The sequence below is a fragment of the Anabrus simplex genome, chromosome 4, assembly GCF_040414725.1.
Source record: "Anabrus simplex isolate iqAnaSimp1 chromosome 4, ASM4041472v1, whole genome shotgun sequence".
Taxonomy (NCBI): Eukaryota; Metazoa; Arthropoda; class Insecta; order Orthoptera; family Tettigoniidae; genus Anabrus; species Anabrus simplex.
This window is the reverse complement of record NC_090268.1, coordinates 76420286-76438919: the sequence shown is the minus strand read 5'-3', so window position 1 is coordinate 76438919 and position 18634 is coordinate 76420286. Positions and strand designations below refer to the sequence as shown.

At 46.0% G+C, this 18634-nt stretch overlaps 1 protein-coding gene across 1 annotated transcript in view; it reads right to left on the bottom strand.

Moving 5' to 3' along the window:
* Window positions 1-18634, bottom strand: part of LOC136872175 (A disintegrin and metalloproteinase with thrombospondin motifs adt-1-like) — a 188654-nt gene that overhangs the window by 134978 nt on the left and 35042 nt on the right. The window contains exon 3 of the mRNA XM_067146013.2: window positions 8956-9130. Within this exon, the coding sequence (XP_067002114.1) occupies window positions 8956-9130 (175 nt within the window). The remainder of the gene's footprint in view (window positions 1-8955; window positions 9131-18634) is intronic.

Here is an 18634-nt window from a genome sequence, read left to right as displayed (position 1 = left end):
TTAAAATGATCAGTGGATCCGACCCACAGTGCCTCACATGTACAGAAGCTGGCACAAAACAACAGTAGTACTGACCAAGGGACTGCTTCTATAGTACGATGCTGAATCGATTATGCGTATGGTCGAAACGGGTCAAAAATCCAGGTCATCAGCACCTCATAATGGTATTTATCGCTAGGAAAGTAGAACCATGCTGCGTAATATTGCGGTACTAATCAAAAGTAGCGGAGACTCGCGGTATTCCACACAGTATGGTACTATCCACAGGTAGTGTAATGCGCATATGTAACACAGACCTATAGTGTCTCGCACACTGCGGCGCCACTTACAGGCAACGCAAACCTAAGGCGCTCCTCACATAAGTGGACTAACCACAGGGACTCGTACTATCCCGTGGAAATACATAGTGGGAGCGGAGTAGAGGTAAGGCAGAACCATGGTGTCGCTAATTCCATGGTGTCGCTCATATAGGGGTACGAATCACAGGTACTGTAGGATCCCCATCCTGATTCACACACTGTCGCTACAAATCACAAACCTATTTCGTACCTAACATAGTGGTACTACGCAAGTAAAGGCAACTCATGGTGTTCCCTGCGTGATGGTACTAATTACAAGTAGTTTCATGGTTCTAATTCGATCTCCCTTGGTCGCCCCTTTTTGTCGCCTCTTACAACAGGCAGGGGATACCGTGGGTGTATTCTTCGTCTGTCTCCCCCACCCACAGGGGGTGTGTGTTTGGTCCGGTATTTTATTTCCCTCAAGTCCGCCGGCAAGCCGGTTAGGACCCCCCTATCCGCCACCTGGGACGCGCCACGTGGGAGTATCACCTCTCCCCCTGCTACGGCTGCATAGCAGGTTCGTGGTAAATTTTATTTATGATGTGTATTCTCCCAGGATGACAGTAGGCCTATACTAAGTGAAACAGAATCAAGGTGCAGCAAAGTTAATTCAGTGAACTCGCAGTTGCTATCAATGGTGTTCTGTAAGAAGAAATCAACTCTCGGACGAAACTGCTTCAAACAGACTCTGCTGTACGGGACTGAAAGCAGGGTGGACAAGGGATATCCAATTCACAAGTTGGAACTAACAAACATGAAAACAGTGAGAACGATTGTTCGTACAGATGATGATGATGCTTGTTGTTTAAAGGGGCCTAACATCGAAGGTCATCGGCCCCTAATGGAATGTGATAAACGACATGAGAGATGATGTTAAAATTTTAAAAACATATCCAATGACTAGAGTTTAAAAAATGATGATGGAGAAAAATGAGGGTGAGATTAAAACAATCAGTGGATCTAATACGCAATGCCTTATTTTCTAATAAAACAAGAGAAATTACAGGAAAACAAAAGAATAAGGCATTGCCTGGGAGTACATAATTTACGAGAGACGTTAAAATAACACATTAAAATAAGCAAAACAAACTAAAATTAAGTCAATAGGATAAAAGCGAAAGTGACACAAAACACACTAGGACAAAGGACAGCATTACACACGAGAAAACAGTCCACTATCCCTCATAAAGCGGATGACGAGGTCTGCTGACTGCTCGTCATCACGCAAGATAAGGGAGATAGTACTCGGAAGGTTAAGACTACGGCGCAGACCGACCAGGTCCACACACTCCGTAAGGATGTGCACCACGGTAAGGTGGTCGCCGCAGGTACACACCGGAGGGGGTTCTCCTTTCAAAAGATGCGAGTGAGTCAAGATACCGTGGCCGATCCGAAGACGACATAATACCACGGCTTCCCGCCGCGAAGCCCGAAGGGAAGTCCTCCATACCTTCGTTGTTCCTTTTATCGCTCTCAGCTTATTGGGAAGTGGAATGGCCTGCCACTCCATCTCCCAATGGGACATAACAAGATGTCTCAGCTGGGAGCGAATATCACTTACTGGAACCTGGAAAGGCAACGTGGGCAGTGTAACTGCCTCCTTGGCAGCCTGATCTACTAACTCGTTTCCCTCTATGCCCATGTGGCTTGGGAGCCACAGAAATGTGATTCTGGTGCCAGCATCCCAACACCCGGCCAGCAGGTCCTGGATTAGCAGCACCAGAGGGTGCCGAGGGAAACAGGTATCTATAGACTGGAGCGAACTCAAGGAGTCGGTACACAGAAGAAAGTGTCGGCGCTCATTGTACAGTGCGTACCGCAGAGCCTCATAGATAGCATAGAGCTCTGCTGTGTACACACTACAGGTTGCCGGAAGAGCAAAAAGGAACCTGTCATTGTTAACAACGAACGCACAGCCCACCTTCGTATCTGACCTTGAACCATCCGTGTAGACGACGACTGAACCTGGATAGCGGCCAACAACGGACAGGAAGAGCCTCCGATAAATCGAAGGGTCCGTGTTTTCCTTTGGACCAGTGTGCAGATCCAGGATTACTTCAGGTCGTCGTACGACCCACGGAGGTACCCCACTTGGTTGTCTGACAAGGCAAGGAACCGAAGGTACGTCAAACAATTCGGAAATGTTATCCAAGCGTATCCCAACCGGCCGCGTCGCTCGAGGACGAGCAGCGTACAGCAAACGGTTGCCATTGTTGAACACGCAAGGATAGCTGGGATGAAGTGGCATCTGTCGCAAATTTGCAGCATATGTAAGTAGAAGTTGCTGGCGCCTCAGGTGTAAAGGCGGCACACCAGACTCAGCGAGCAGGCTAGCGATGGGGCTTGTACGAAAAGCTCCCGTCGCCAACCTAACCCCGCTGTGGTGGATACTGTTCAGCTTCGCAAGAACGCTTGGTCTTGCGGAGCCATATGCTGCACTGCCGTAGTCTAACCGGGATAAAATGTGTGCCCGATAGAATCGCAGGAGCACCGCGCGGTCAGCCCCCCAAGAAGTGCTGCTAAGAAACTTAAGGATATTAAGCTTCCTAGTGCATTGCACTTTTAACTGCCGCACGTGTGGCTCCCACGATAATTTACTGTCAAAAAGGAGCCCAAGAAATCGGTAAGTGTCAACAACTGGAAGAACGACATTACCTAGATAAAGCTCAGGATGAGGGTGAAGTGTACGTTGACGACAAAAGTGGACAACGGAGGTCTTTGCGGCAGAAAACCGAAAGCCATGTTCTAAGGTCCACTTCTCCACCCTCCTAATAGCTTGCTGTAACTGTCGCTCTGCGACTGCCATACTGCACGAGCTATAGTGCAGAGCAAAATCATCCACATATAGGGACGGTATGACGGCTGGACCAGCAGCCGCGACAATACCGTTTATGGCAATCGCGAACAGAGTGACACTAAGAACCGATCCCTGTGGGACTCCATTTTCTTGAACGTGGTATTGCGAATATGTCCTCCCTACTCGGACACGGAATAGACGGAGGGACAAAAAATTCGCAATAAATACCGGCAAGTTACCTCGGAATCTCCATTGATGCAGGACTGAAAGGATGCCATATCGCCAGGTGGTGTCGTAGGCCTTCTCCAAGTCAAAGAAGACAGCTACCAAGTGCTGTTTGCGGAGAAACGCATCCTGGATAGAGCTCTCCAGGCGTACCAAGTGGTCTGTGGTGGATCGAGCGGCTCGAAATCCACATTGGTACTCGGACAAGAGTCCTTGTTTCTCCAGACACCACACGAGTCTGCGATTTACCATCCTCTCAAAGAGCTTACACAGGCAATTTGTAAGACAAATCGGTCTGTAACTTCCTGCATACTTAGGATCTTTGTCAGGCTTGAGGACAGGGATGACTATGCCCTCTCGCCACTGAGACGGAAAATCACCCTCTGTCCAGATTCGGTTGAACACACGAAGGAGATATAGTAAACTATCATCACTAAGGTGTTTCAACATCTGGTTATGGATGTTGTCCGGTCCAGGAGACGTGTCCTTGCAAAGCGCTAATGCGCTGCGGAGTTCCCACTCCGTAAAGGGCACGTTGTAGTCCTCTGAAGCTTGGGTGGCAAAACTAAGGTGATGACGTTCAGCCTCCCGCTTCAGAGGGAGGAAATCAGGATTGTAATTCCCGGAGCCAGAGACATCCGCGAAATGACTAGCGAGATGATTAGCAATCGCGAGGGGATCAGTGGCGACACTGCCTGCAATGGAAATTCCCGGTACAGCAGATGATCCTTGAATACCCGAAAGTCGTCGAAGTTTCGTCCACACTTGAGATGATGGAGTATGCGACGTCATGGACGACACATATCTCTCCCATGAAGCCTTCTTACTTTGTCGAATAAGAACTCGCGCCTTAGCGCGGAGTTTCTTAAATGTTACCAAGTTGGCCACAGTAGGCTGTCGACGGTAACGTTTATGAGCGCGACGGCGTTCTTTGATGGCTGCTGCTATTTCATCGTTCCACCAAGGAACGAGTTTTCGGCGAGGAGCCCCCGAGAAAAACGGAATGGACTCCTCAGCAGCAGCAAGAATAACTTGGGTGACGTAAGTTATTTCCTCGCCGACGGTCCGCCTGACATCATCGTGAAAGACAGCTAGTGATGTGTACTTTGGCCAATCAGCATGTTTAAGAATCCATCGAGGGGGAGCCTCGACGGGTTTATGTTTCAACAAAGTAAGAATAATGGGAAAATGGTCACTGTCACAGAGATCATCGTGTGCATTCCACCGAAACAGTGGAACCAACGTTCGGCTGCATAGACTTACGTCTATGCGAGAGTATGTGCCGTAACGTACACTAAAGTGAGTTGGTTCCCCTGTGTTCAAAATACATAAATCCAGATCTGTTATAAGTGTTTCCAACTCTCTTCCTCGGGGACAAGGCGTCTCAGAGCCCCATATGGGGTGATGGGCGTTAAAATCGCCCAATAAGAGGAAGGGTGGTGGAAGCTGATCTATAAGATCAGCGACATCATTGATGTTCAGATGCTGGCCGGGTGGAAGATAAACATTACACACTGTTGCTATGACAGGCAGCGAGACGCGAACAGCTACAGCTTCTAGAGGGGTTCGTAATGGAACCTCTTCGCTGTAGCTATCAGAACGTACAAAAATGCCAACGCCTCCGGAAGCCCGGTGAGCATAGTATCGTTCTGTCGAGTATAGTTTGAAATTCCTCAAGACCGTATGATGACCAGGTCTGAAATTGGTCTCCTGAATACAGACTATACTCGCTGCGTACTCACTAATAAGCTGACGTAACTCAGCAAGATGCCTGTCATAACCATTACAATTCCACTGTAACAGTGTCATAGTGTGGACTGTAAAAGGAGTGTTAGGTTATGAGCGAAAAATGCTCGTTAGCCTAAACACTATCTAATTCTACATCCGTAGATGTAGAGGACAGCGCGACATCCATCCCGTCATCAAAAGATGGCAGGGGTGCCGCCCAGAACTTCGACAAATTTCGGGCGCGAGGGGGTCCCCTACGAGGAGAGCGCGCAGGTTTAGGAGCAGGAGTGCCTCCTGGCGCAGACTCATACCCTCCAGATGGGGGGCATGACTTCTCCTTCGCAGGGGAAGGCCGAGAGCGCTCAGAACGGGCGCTCTTCTTCCCCTTCTTTTTTTCAGGTTTAGACGGGCTGGGAGATGGTTTCCCAGCCCTGGTCAACGAAGCCGCCTCCGCCGGCTGGGGCACGACTTTCGTCGACCTCCTAGGGGGGGGAGACTTAGTCTTCCCCCCTTGCTGTGCCGGCTGGGAGTTCCCAGCCGGCACAGACTTCTGGTTGGTCGAAGGTGGGGTGGTCCCCCCCTTCGAGCTTTGACTATTTGCGACGTTGCTGGGAGCAGCAACAGTCGCCTTGGGCGCAGCGGTCTGGACAGGTGTCTTGGTCGTAAATGACGAACCTGGAAGACTCTGAGCTATCAAGCTATAGTCGAGTGTACGGGCAGGTGTATTCATAGAATGAAACTTACGGCGCGCTTCCTGGTAGGAAAGACCATCCAGGGTCTTGATCTCCTGGATCTTCTTCTCACTCAGGTATGTCGGACAATTCCGATCCCGAGGAGAATGAAAACCGGAGCAGTTAGTGCACTTGTATGGAGTTGTGCACTCCTCCGCGCCGTGAGCTACTCGTCCACATGTACCACATACAGCCTGATTCGAACAGCGAGATACCATATGTCCGAATCGCTGGCATTGATAGCATCGCATAGGAGGCGGGATGTACGGCCTCACATCGCAACGATAAGTGGTTACCTTGACTTTCTCTGGTAACACTGACAACTTGAAAGAGACAATAAAGGCACCAGTGGCAACGTCTTCACCGTTGACCTTGCGCGTAATGCGCCGGACGTGTGTCACGCCACGGTTCTTCATGTCTTCCATCAACTCGTCGTCAGTGTTCAAAATAAGGTCGCGGTGAAAGATGACTCCGCGAACCAGGTTCAAGGACTTATGCTCCTCCACTTTGACGGGGATTTCGCCAAAGTGCTCGCACTTAAGCAACTGATCAGCTTGCAGTGCTGTACGAGTCTTGAGAAGCAAACTACCGTTGCGCATTTTCTTAAGTTCCTCCAGTTCGCCATAGACGCCTTCGATGTGCCGACTAAAAAGGACCGACTTCACCAGCTTAAAATCGTTCCCATCGGTTCTGGTAGCGACCAGAAACCTAGGGAAGCTGGATCCCATTCCTTCACGCTGCGCATGTTCCCAGGGAGTTGAACCTCTCAGGGAAGCAAAAGTTAAAGACTTAGGTGGGCGACCACCTTGAGAGAGCAGACTTCGTTTGGAAGCCATGCCCGATAGCATCCTCCCCGAATGCCACCCACTCCGATCAGGGGTCTCTGTAGCCGAACCAAGCAGCCAAGGCAATACCCACCTGGTCATAGCAGGTACTGCCCGGGGTCCGATGTTGGACGATGCCTAATACGGCATGACTGAGGCAATGAGCACTAAGACTCCCTTCCTCCAGCCACCCGCAATAGCATGTACCCCATAGCGTTTACAGAGCACTAAATATAGAGAAAAAAATAAAAATAATTAATAATAATATGTCCTTCTGGCATTCGGCTGTGCGGGGACCTGCGTTGTCAGGCGGATACCACTGCCCGGGTACATGATACTCCCACCCGCCGCGTCCTGGGTGGTTGCTGGCACGGGCTTTCGAGCGTAGTCGCACACATAGGAGCTCCATCGCCGGGCAGCACGCACATCAAATTTTGAATGGTCTACATCTGACCCTCGGAAAAATAATAAAAAAATATAGAGGGGACCATGGCCACATGACCCTTTAAGTCGCCTTCTACGACAGGCAGGGATTACCTATGGATGTATTCAGCCTCTCCCATCCACAGGAGGTCCATCACATTATACCAAACCGCAATCCATGTCCGCGCCAAGGTCGCCCCTTTTTGTCGCCTCTTACGACAGGCAGGGGATACCGCGGGTGTATTCTGCATGTGTGTCCCCCACCCGCAGGGGGTGATTGTTCGTACAAACAGGTGGAAACAATGCCAGTAGGGTACTCGAAAAGAGGAGATAAAGGCTAAGTGAGGAATAAACTCGATGGATGAATTCGCAGTTTCGATGGTGGGGTCAAGTAAGGCGAATCGAAGAGGGTAGGTTATCTAGGAGAGTAATGGACATGACCATTGAGGGTTAGGGAAATGAAGAAGACTAAAGCGACGATGGTAAGACTCAGTTTTTGATTATTTCATTATAGGAGGTGAGAAACTAAGCAAGGCCACAAAACTAGTTGTAAATATTGGATTGTGGGAGCACATAGTTCATTCACAGAGGCCTACAGACTGAACGCTGAAGGGCATAACAGTCTATAACGAAGATGTAGATATGCATGTATGTATGTAACTTACATAATTAATTGGCACTTAAACATCTCGAGTGCCTTGTGAGCTGTTCATCTATGATATTATTGGATGGCAACGCTGTTTTTTACATTACTTTTTATTAATTTCGTTAATTGAAACACAGTGCTCTGAAGTAGCTAATGTAATTATCCGGGCTGAGTAGCTCAGGCGGAAGAACCTTCTGGCCTCCTGAGCTCAATTTGGCGGGTACGATCGTGGCTCAGTCCGGTGGTATTTCAAGGTGCTCAAATGCGACAGCTTCGTGTCGGTAGATTTACCGGTACGTAAAAGAACCCCTGTGGTACAAAATTCCGGCACTTTGGCGTCTCAGAAAACCGTTAAAGTAGTTAGTTGGACTTAACCAAATAACATTATTATTACTGAAATAATTAGGATCTATTTATTTTATTTTAATATCAGAAGCCCCTTCTCATTGAATGATTTCAAGGAACCAGGGGATGAACTTCGATCTGTCAGTCGTTCTTCTCTCTTCTATTTAACTACACTACATCATTTCATCCCTCCCACCTGAAGGGTGGGGCGGTTCATGTAGCCCCAGGCTACTCCTGGTGTGCGGATAAGGCATAGTCAGACAAATTTTGTTCTCACGATGATTATCATGAAAATTATTATTATTATTATTATTATTATTATTATTATTATTATTATTATTATTATTATTATTATTATTATTATTATTCATAAAAGCAAACCCCATGGTGCAACTGCCCCGAAGGTCCATGGCCTACCAAGCGACCACTGCTCAGCCCGAAGGCCTGCAGATTACGAGGTGTTATGTGGTCAGCACGACGAATCCCTCGCACGTTATTCTTGGTTTTCTAGATCGGGGCCGCTATCTCACCGTCAGATAGCTACTCAATTGTAATCGCATAGACTGAGTGGACCTCCAGCCAGCCCTCAGATGATTTTTTTTTTTGGTAGTTGCTTTACGTCGCACCGACACAGGTCTTATGACGACGATGGGACGGGAAAGGGTTAGGAGTGGGAAGGAAGCGGCCGTGGCCTTAATTAAGGTACAGCCCCAGCATTATTTTTATTATTATTATTATTATTATTATTATTATTATTATTATTATTATTATTATTAGTAGTAGTAGTAGTAGTAGTAGTAGTAGTAGTAGTAGTAGTAGTAGTAGTAGTAGTAGTAGTAGTAGTAGTATTAGTGTTAGTATTAGTATTACCTTGAAATTGTGTTTAGCTACTTACCAAAGCATGCTCTTGGCATAGGCTGAAAGCTGCCACTGTCCCATCATCTCGTTGCAAGTAATGGCATCTTGGAACAGGACCTGGAAGCTCTTCTTTGTATGCACCAGAGTGGTAAAATGTTTGGAAGTTGGGTGCTATTAAATGCAGATTTGGTCGTAACCTAAGTGCAATTTGCCTGAAAAACATGGAAGGTAAGGTAAAAATATTACAGTACATGGAAGGCATCAAAGAATTACGTGAAGATAAAAATCTACTAGAGATCTTACAGTCCAACATTACTATCCATTAAACATTAAGATTCCAGTTCATTTAATACGTCTTACATAGAAAAATGTTCTCACATTTCACGAGAAATTTGAATTGGAAAATACTTTTTTAAATTTTAATTTCGTGTGGCTATTTCTAGCCGAGTGCAGCCCTTGTAAGGCAGACCCTCCGATGAGGGTGGGCGGCATCTGCCATCTGTAGGTAACTGCGTGTTATTATGGTGGAGGAAAGTGTTATGTGTGGTGTGCGAGTTGCAGGGATGTTGGGGACAGCACAAACACCCAGCCCCCGGGCCATTGGAATTAACCAATGAAGGTTAAAATCCCCGACCCGGCCGGGAATCGAACCCGGCACTCTCTGAACCGAAGGCCAGTACGCTGACCATTCAGCCAACGAGTCGGACTTTGAAAATACTAAAAACCCCAGACTATCGATCAGAAATATTCCCCTTCTCTCCGTACCAGGGCCTCCGCTGTACGCGTACTGTTCCGATAGACTTTCTATTTCAAAATTCCCCACCAAATTACAAGTCATACATACTGAGGTACCACACTGGGGAGCGTTGTTGTTGTTGTTGTTGTTTGGGTCATCAGTCCATAGATCGTTATGATGCAGCTTTCCACCCTACTACATTCTGCGTCTGTTCTAATCTGCTTGTCATATTCATACCTTGGTCTACCCCTGCCGTTCTTACCATCTACACTTCCCTCAAAAGCCAACTGGACAAGTCCTGGGTGTCTTAAGATATGTTCTATCATTCTCTCTCTTCTTCTCGTCAAAGTTAGCCAAATCGATCTCCCCTCACCAGTTCGATTCAATATCTCTTCATTTATGATTCAATCTACCCATCTCACCGTCAGCATTCTTCTGTAACACCACATTTCAAACGTTTCTAGTTTCTTTCTTTCTGAGCTAGTTATCGTCCATGTTTCACTTCCAAACAATGTCACGCTCCAGATGAAAGTCTTCAAAAACATCTTTCTAATTCCTGTATCAATGTTCGAGGTGAGAAAAAGTATTTTGTTAAGGGAGGCCTTGGGAAAACCTTGGAGGAAGAAAATCAGAATTTTAATCTCTCTCAGCACTTCGGTGGGCGAGATACCACACTCCTGTGGTAAACGCCTAGTCGGTTTACGAGGGCTAACCTGAAGTCTGGCTCACATGACTTCAAGTTTCCCTTTTCCCTGTTTAAGAAAGATCCGCTTGCGCCACTTTTCAAATAAAGCACGGCCATGTGGTCCTGGTGGTATATAACTTTCCAGAAATAGTTTGGAATACTTTCACGCACATCTACCATACGATTGCATTTTTCAACAATAAACATTCGTTGCTCAGTGGTGTACTTAGTCATGATTGACAGGCCTAATTGTTACTGTGCACTTTATACTCGCAGGCCTGCCTCAGTAGTACAGTTACAGATTTCTACTAACGACCGAGCCTTAGAGGACAGAGGAAGGGTCAAAGAAGCGGTTCAGTATGAGTTGCGCCGAATAAAAGTTGCGCGGAGTAAAATTTGCTCCGTGGAGATTCCCCGCCGGGAGTAGAAGTGGTTTGGCAGCTGTCTTAAGCATCTGGTACTTGCGCTGCACTGCAGGGGGTAATTTCCTAGTTCAAGGAATGTCTGTGAATATCTGTAGTACTGAGATTTTGAAATTAATATATAAAAAAATATTCATTCTATCTTTTTTTGCTAGTTGTTTTACGTCGCACCGACACAGATAGGTCTTACGGCGACGATGGGACAGGAAAGGGCTAGGAGTGGGAAGGAAGCGGCCGTGGCCTTAATTAAGGTACAGCCCCAGCATTTACCTGGTGTGAAAATGGGAAAACACGGAAAACCATTTTCAAGGCTGCCGACAGTGGGGTTCGAACCTACTATCTCCCGAATACTGGATACTGGCCGCACTTAAGCGAGTGCAGCTATCGAGCTCGGTATTCACTCTATCAATGTTGGTTTCTTGCACATTTAGAAAAGCTGCATCGTATTTATATCAGTGGGTGAAATGTGTATAACTATATAGTTTGACTTAATTTACAAACCAAGTGTGGAAACATGGAGTCAGTATTTCAGTCTTATGAAGAATATCCACAGCCTGTTTGTAGCTAACTGACAGGGTCAGGAATAGAATGAATGAAGAATTAAATACCGCTAAAGGAAGAAAATACTGCCGAATGCGATATCTGACGTGCTTTTGCGGACAAAGATTAATGGATGACAAATGACATGTAGCGAATTTGTTGAATAAAGAATGACCAGTGAAAACAGACAAAACTGTCTCACCCTACGTTTCCCCGACATGCACCCCTTATTAAGTGATAGGGCTCAAGAATGAAGCTGCTGCCAAAGAAAGGAAATTGTGTGCCCTGGCGAGGCCTGTCGCATTCCCCTGGGTACAAAAGATTAATAAATGACAAATGAAATAGTTTCAAACAGTGATGCTGATATAAATATGAAGAAATCACGAGTAATATTTTGAATGCCAGCTTTGTCCAGCATAAACGCTATCTAAAGTGATCGTAGATTTAACCCCCGGAGCAGTGATGGGAAGCCTACGTTCCATCAGCGTCATGAAGAAGCTTTTTTAATCTTAACAATAACTGAAATTCACAGTTTTCCGTCGCAAATGTTCATTCTATCAGTGTTGTTTCATTCCCTGTGGAATTCCCAAACAAGACCTCTAGTTCCTAGAATGATTAATGACCACGGCGCAAGTTTTACTGATTTTTACACGGCGCAACTTTTACTCGGCGCAACTCATACGACACCAAAGAAGCTGTTGTCTCCTTGCTCGTCACTTCAGTGCGGGAATGCAGCCTGTCCTTCCCCTCAGCTCGCTATGCGCGCCTCGCTTGACACTGCCATAAACTCTTGTTTGGTGGTCATTGTAGTGTATGTATTACCTTTCCTACTTTCTGGTGTATAATTTCACTGCCATCGTTGGCCTCTTCCCTGTGAACTCGACTGTTCTTAACTTCAACAAATATATTTCTTTTTACGTTCAGAAGTTTTTCAACATATTCTTTCCATCTGTCAGTAATTCCCTGAATTTACTGAAATATCTGATAATATACACTGCTGGTAGGACCCCCAGTACAGTACAGAGCTGCTTGGGCAAAGTCTGGGTATTTGATCTTACCAGCCAACAGCATTTGCAGGCAGTTCAAGGGCGCACAAACTTATTGGTGTGGGTTTTATTTGAAAGATTTATTTATTGGTCCGTGCACTTAAATTGCACTTTAGTGGTCTATAAATTTTTGCTTTTTATCTCATTTTCAAAACACATTAAAAAGTGGTTTACAGGACGTGAAAAATAAATATACAATCCTTTATAAGTATTTTGGTAATATCACTAATGAAAAATAAATCACCATTTCTACCCATATCCCATAGAAACTATGAAGAAATAGGAGCGATCTAGACAGTTATATAGGACTCAAAACATGCTACAGGAAAAAGAACCATTTACGCAGCCTTCTCCTTCTCCAATTAAATTTGGGTCGTATTGTGGATCATTGACTTCCATCTGCTTCTATCCCTCCACCACTTCTGTTCAAACACCTCTTCTACAGCTCTCACTCTTCTTTCCAGATCTGCCTATCTTGTTCGGAGCCTTGTGGATTTTACGTTTATTCTGAATATTTGTCTCGGTTGGAGGTGCTTAAATCATATCGTACTTGACTGTTCTGTCATTTCGCTAAGAGTGTTTATTTTGAGTCTCTATTACATGTGCATTTCTTACATGATCTGATCTTGCTTTTCCCAGTATACTTTGTAGGAACTTCATTTTGCTTTCCCGGGCCTTGGTGGTCATCCACTGCTCCTTATGTCAGATGTGGTACAAAATAGCTTCTGTAAAGGGTTTCGTTGCATTCCAATGGCACACCATTATTCTGCACCTTGCAGTACCCTTGTATTGTAATCTGCCTGTCTGCTGACTGTCTATACTTTGGATCTGTTCACTAATCATATCCATGTTCTTCTCTCTAATTTCCAAGTCCTGGAAATTGTCTAACCGTATTCATCTGCGGACAGGCTTGACTTTCTCTTATTCACTGCAGATCCAGATAGTGGTCTGTACTATCTAAATATCCCCAGAAAACCCGCACATCCTAGCAGAATTCAAAATCTGTTATGATATAATATATTATGGATCGTTATACTTAAAGAATCAATTCACAACTGCTAATACCATAGTAGCAAAAACGTCCAACAAAAGCTTCCTATTCCTACTAACTTCCATATCTTCTACACATTTACCAGTCACTTTCTCATATACTTCAGTTCATTTTCAATTCTCGCACAGAAATTACCCATTAGCACTATCTTATCCTTGCCGTCGACCCCGACTACGTCACCCAGTGCTTCAAAAAACTTGTCAACTTCATCCTCATCTGCACTCTCACTAAGACGATTCTCAACCTAATTCTTTCAACTGCTAAATCCATCCGCATCTTCTTCTTTTTCTTTCTTATCCAGAAACACACGACGCTAGTACCCTGACAGACCCCAAACCACCAACCCGCTCCAGAACCACCCAAACAAATAAACAGAAACCGATTCAGAAAGCCAAAACCAAGACCAAAACTAAACCACTAGAAACCCCACCCCCACCCATCCACCACCCACGCTTGTCAATTCCACAGCAGTCCAAACCGATCCAAAATCACCATCACCATCCACTCTACCACCGCCACCACCCACCCAATCCACTCCACCACCACCACTACCCACCCAATCCGCAGAAGTCCAGATCAACCCACAGCCACCCCTCACAGACAATCATACACAAACGAAGAGCAGACGTAAAAAACCTACTCACACAGCATCACCTCAGAACCAAACCCAGGCACGCCCACAAACTTCCCTCATCACACAGTGCTTTAATTGCCTAGAATTAAACCATACAGCAGGTTCTTACTCTAAATCCACCCGCTGCAATAGGTGTGGCGGTCCCCACCGCCACACAAATTGTAAGGTGCCAAGGGACCAGGCGGAGTGTGCCAACTGCCAAGGCAGTCATGCCGCCTCATTTTCTGGCTGCTCATTCATCAAAATAGCAATTAATGCTCACTACAGACAATCCCGACACCTACATCCAAACACACAACCACCACCATTACTCAGCCTACCGGTCCCACCACCCCCACAACCGAACCCGAGACCCATCCCAACTCTCCCCACCCCGCTCATCAAAGATGCAACCACCCTGCTCCAGCTACTATTATTAAACCTAATTTCTACCCAAACCAGGCCACAACCTTGAGCGCCCCCCCACAACGCCATGACACCCCTAAGTAAAACAACCCCAGCCAAGCCAAGCATAAATCCCAAGAAAGTTCTCACTTCCATCCAGAAACGGCCTCTAGCCTTACTTCCTTCCAGAAACAGACTTCTAGCTTGACATCACCTCAAAGTCCACCCCAACACAGTCAAAAATCCACCAATGATCCTTCCAACCGCACAAAAACAGTAATCACCACCATAACCGAAGCACTGGAAACCGACTGGACGCCCAGGCGGGATGCACACAAATGCTGCGAATCCACGTGCTGTTTTTCTAAATTCAAAACCGTGTCACCGACATCGACAACCCAAATATATGATTTAAATGCACATATTCCGGTGAACAATCCAGCGACAGGGCCCGATATAGTTAAGCAACATCGGGCGTGGTCACCAACCAGGCTCGGCTGTTGTCGCTGGTTCGAAACAATTTAGAAATGACTCAGATTAATCCTAATACAGATAATTAACTTCAATATTGCACCCATAAGCGAATGTGCGTAATTAATGCATAAATTAAATGTTCAAATTTTCGCATATGAGAATATAGCAGTAGGCTGGGAAAAGATTGCAGTCCCACAAAGCAACTGCCAGGCGCCGTTCAGACTGAAAATATATCCACAGAATACGTTTTAAGGCACGAACAGGATGTAGCTAGTCTGAGTGGTACATCCAATTATGTTTTATGATGCCGACGGGAAGTGAAAGCTTTCTATCCAGTTACCACGTGAATCTGCACGTTGGAATGCACTTGGCCCAGAAGAGTGAGTGAGACACGAATAATACCCGTCATCCCTTAGCAGAAAATGGAAGAACCCAAACTACCAAGAGCGCGAACGTCTCAGCCAATCACAAAATTGCAAATTTCAATGTCTTGTCATAGCGGGAATCTACAGCTAGTATTTCGCGATTTGGTGACCGAAGTAGCTGTAAAATATTGTGTCCTGACTTCCAAATAATATTCAAGGATTTATCAGTGCAAGTGTGTGGTTATTCAGTGGTTAAATAAGAAATTTTCAACTTTTCATGGAAGAGTGGTATCGCCCAGGAAGTGAACCGTCATGGCGGGAAGGCGCCATACTCTGACAGAAAATAGAGCCACTGACGCGCGCCGTCGTAGGAATTAACCTGTGATCGCTTCTCATAACGCAATGTAACACATAAATCGGACCAGAATTAGGAAGATTTTGAACACATTTTCTAAAATTCTAACCTACGGACACATGATAAATCGGTCCCAAGTGCAGGATTATTACGCCACATCCCTTCCACAGGACTATTTTCGAAGTGGGGTTGGATTGTTTACAAAAACGGAGACACCAGGGTGGTGAACCTCAGTCTTGTAGAAGATCAGCAGACTTGCATGAACCTCAGTCTCGTGGTAAACCTCAGTCTCGTGGTAAACTTCAGTCTCGTAGGAAATCTTCAATCTCGTCGGAATTCTCAGTCTTATGAGAATTCTCAGTCTTGTAAGAATCTTCAGTGTCTTATACAGTAGTTGACATCCGAGTGAGTAATGTATTTATTTGTGAGAGTAATGTCTTAGCCGAAATGAACACTTTGACAAACTTTTATTCATTTATAGATTATGCAGATATAATCAGGCAATTAAATTAACAAATGACAATGGTAGTTATATTCTCAACACTTGCCATGAATGAACTTAAGGTGCTAGGACCGAGGTGAACATTGAGTCTCGTCGTAACACGTAGCTGCATAACATTTTCCCTATTTCACGTGTAGCTTGTATATTTCGTGGAAAAGTCATATGTTGGAGAACGATTATTATAAAATTCTCCACATCACTGGGAACATTACATGTAATTTTTCAACACTCTCATAGAACTATTATTGCAAGTGAGATATTTGGGAACAGAATTAGTCCAGCCAGTTACAGGGAGAAAAACTTTGTTTTCATAATTGGAATGCTGCCGCAGTAAGACCTTGAGTCCAGTGTCATGATCAGAGAAGGTGAATAACCAATAATCCTTTACACAAACAATCTGAGAGGGGTGGGAGATGATGATGATGATGCTTGTTGTTTTAAGGGGCCTAACATCGAAGGTCATCGGCCCCTAATGGAACGAAATGGAGGACATGAGACATGAAGTTAAAATTTTAAAACGTATCCACTGACTAGAGTTAAAAAAGAGTGGTGAAGAAGAAAAATGAGGGTGAGATTAAAACAATCAGTGGATCTAATACGCAATGCCTTATGTTTTCTTAAAAGAAGAGGAAGTACAGGAAATCGAAGGAATAAGGCATTGCCCAGTAGTACAGATATTAACACATAATTTACGTTAGAGGTTAAATTAACACATTAAAATGCGCAACACAAACTAAAATGAAGTCAATGAGATAAAAGCGCAACTGGCATAAACAACACTAGGACAAAGGACATCATCACACACGATAAAACAGACCGCTATCCCTCATAAAGCGGATGACGAGGTCTGCTGACTGCTCGTCATCGCGCAAGATAAGGGAGATTGTACTCGGAAGGTTAAGACTACGGCGCAGATCGACCAGGTCCACACACTCCGTAAGGATGTGTACCACGGTAAGATGGTTGCCGCAGGTACACACCGGAGGGGGTTCCCCTTTCAGTAGATGGGAGTGCGTCAAGATACCGTGGCCGATCCGAAGACGACATAATACCACGGCTTCCCTCCGCGAAGCCCGAAGGGAAGTCCTCCATACCTTCGTTGTTCCTTTTATCGCTCTCAGCTTATTGGGAAGTGGGATGGCCTGCCACTCCATCTCCCAATGAGACATAACCAGATGTCTCAGCTGAGAGCGAATATCACTTGCTGGAACCTTGAAAGGCAACGGGGGCAGTGTAACTGCCTCCTTGGCAGACTGATCTGCTAACTCGTTTCCCTCTATGCCCATGTGGCTGGGGAGCCACACAAACGTAATTCTGGTGCCGGCATCCCAACACCCGGCCAGCAGGTCCTGGATCCGCTGCACCAGAGGGTGCCGAGGGAAACAGGTATCAATAGACTGGAGCGAGCTCAAGGAGTCAGTACACACGAGAAAGTGTCGGCGTTCATTGTCTAGTGCGTACCGCAGAGCTCCACAGATAGCATAAAGCTCCGCTGTGTACACACTACAGGTTTCCGGGAGAGCAAAAAGAAACCGTTCATTTCCGACAACGAACGCACAGCCTACCTTCGTATCTGTCCTTGAACCATCCGTGTAAACGACGACTGAACCTGGATAGCGGCCAACAACGGACAGGTAGAGCCTCCGATAAATCGAAGGGTCCGTGTCTCCTTTCGGACCAGTGTATAAATCCAGGATGATTTCAGGTCGTCGTACAACCCACGGAGGTACCCCACTTGGTTGTCTGACAAGGCAAGGAATCGAAGGTACGTCAAACAATTCATAACTGCTATCCAAGCGTATCCCAACCGGCCGCGTCGCACGAGGATGTGCAGCGTACAACAAACGGTTGCCATTGTTGAACACGCAGGGATAGCTCGGATGAAGTGGCATCTGTCGCAAATTTGCAGCATACAAAAGAAGCATTTGCTGGCGCCTCAGGTGTAAAGGCGGCACACCAGACTCAGCGAGCAGGCTAGCGATGGGGCTAGTACGAAAAGCTCCCGTCGCAAAACCTAACCCCGCTGTGGTGGATACTGTTCAGCTTCGCAAGAACGCTTGGTCTTGCGGAGCCATATGCTGCACTGCCGTAGTCTAACCGGGATAAAATGTGTGCCCGATAGAATCGCAGGAGCACCACGCGGTCAGGTCCCCAATTAGTGCTGCTAAGAAACTTCAAGAGGTTAAGCCTCTTGGTGCATTGCACTTTTAGCTCCCGCACGTGTGGCTCCCACGATAATTTACTGTCAAAAGGAGCCCAAGAAATCGGTAGGTGTCAACAACTGGAAGAACGACATTTCTTAGATAAAGCTCAGGATGAGGGTGAAGAGTACGTTGACGACAAAAGTGGACAACGGAGGTCTTTGCGGCAGAAAACCGAAAGCCATGTTCTAAGGTCCACTTCTCCACCCTCCTAATAGCTTGCTGTAACTGTCGCTCTGCGACTGCCATACTGCACGAGCTATAGTGCAGAGCAAAATCATCCACATATAGGGACGGTATTACGGCTGGACCAGCAGCAGC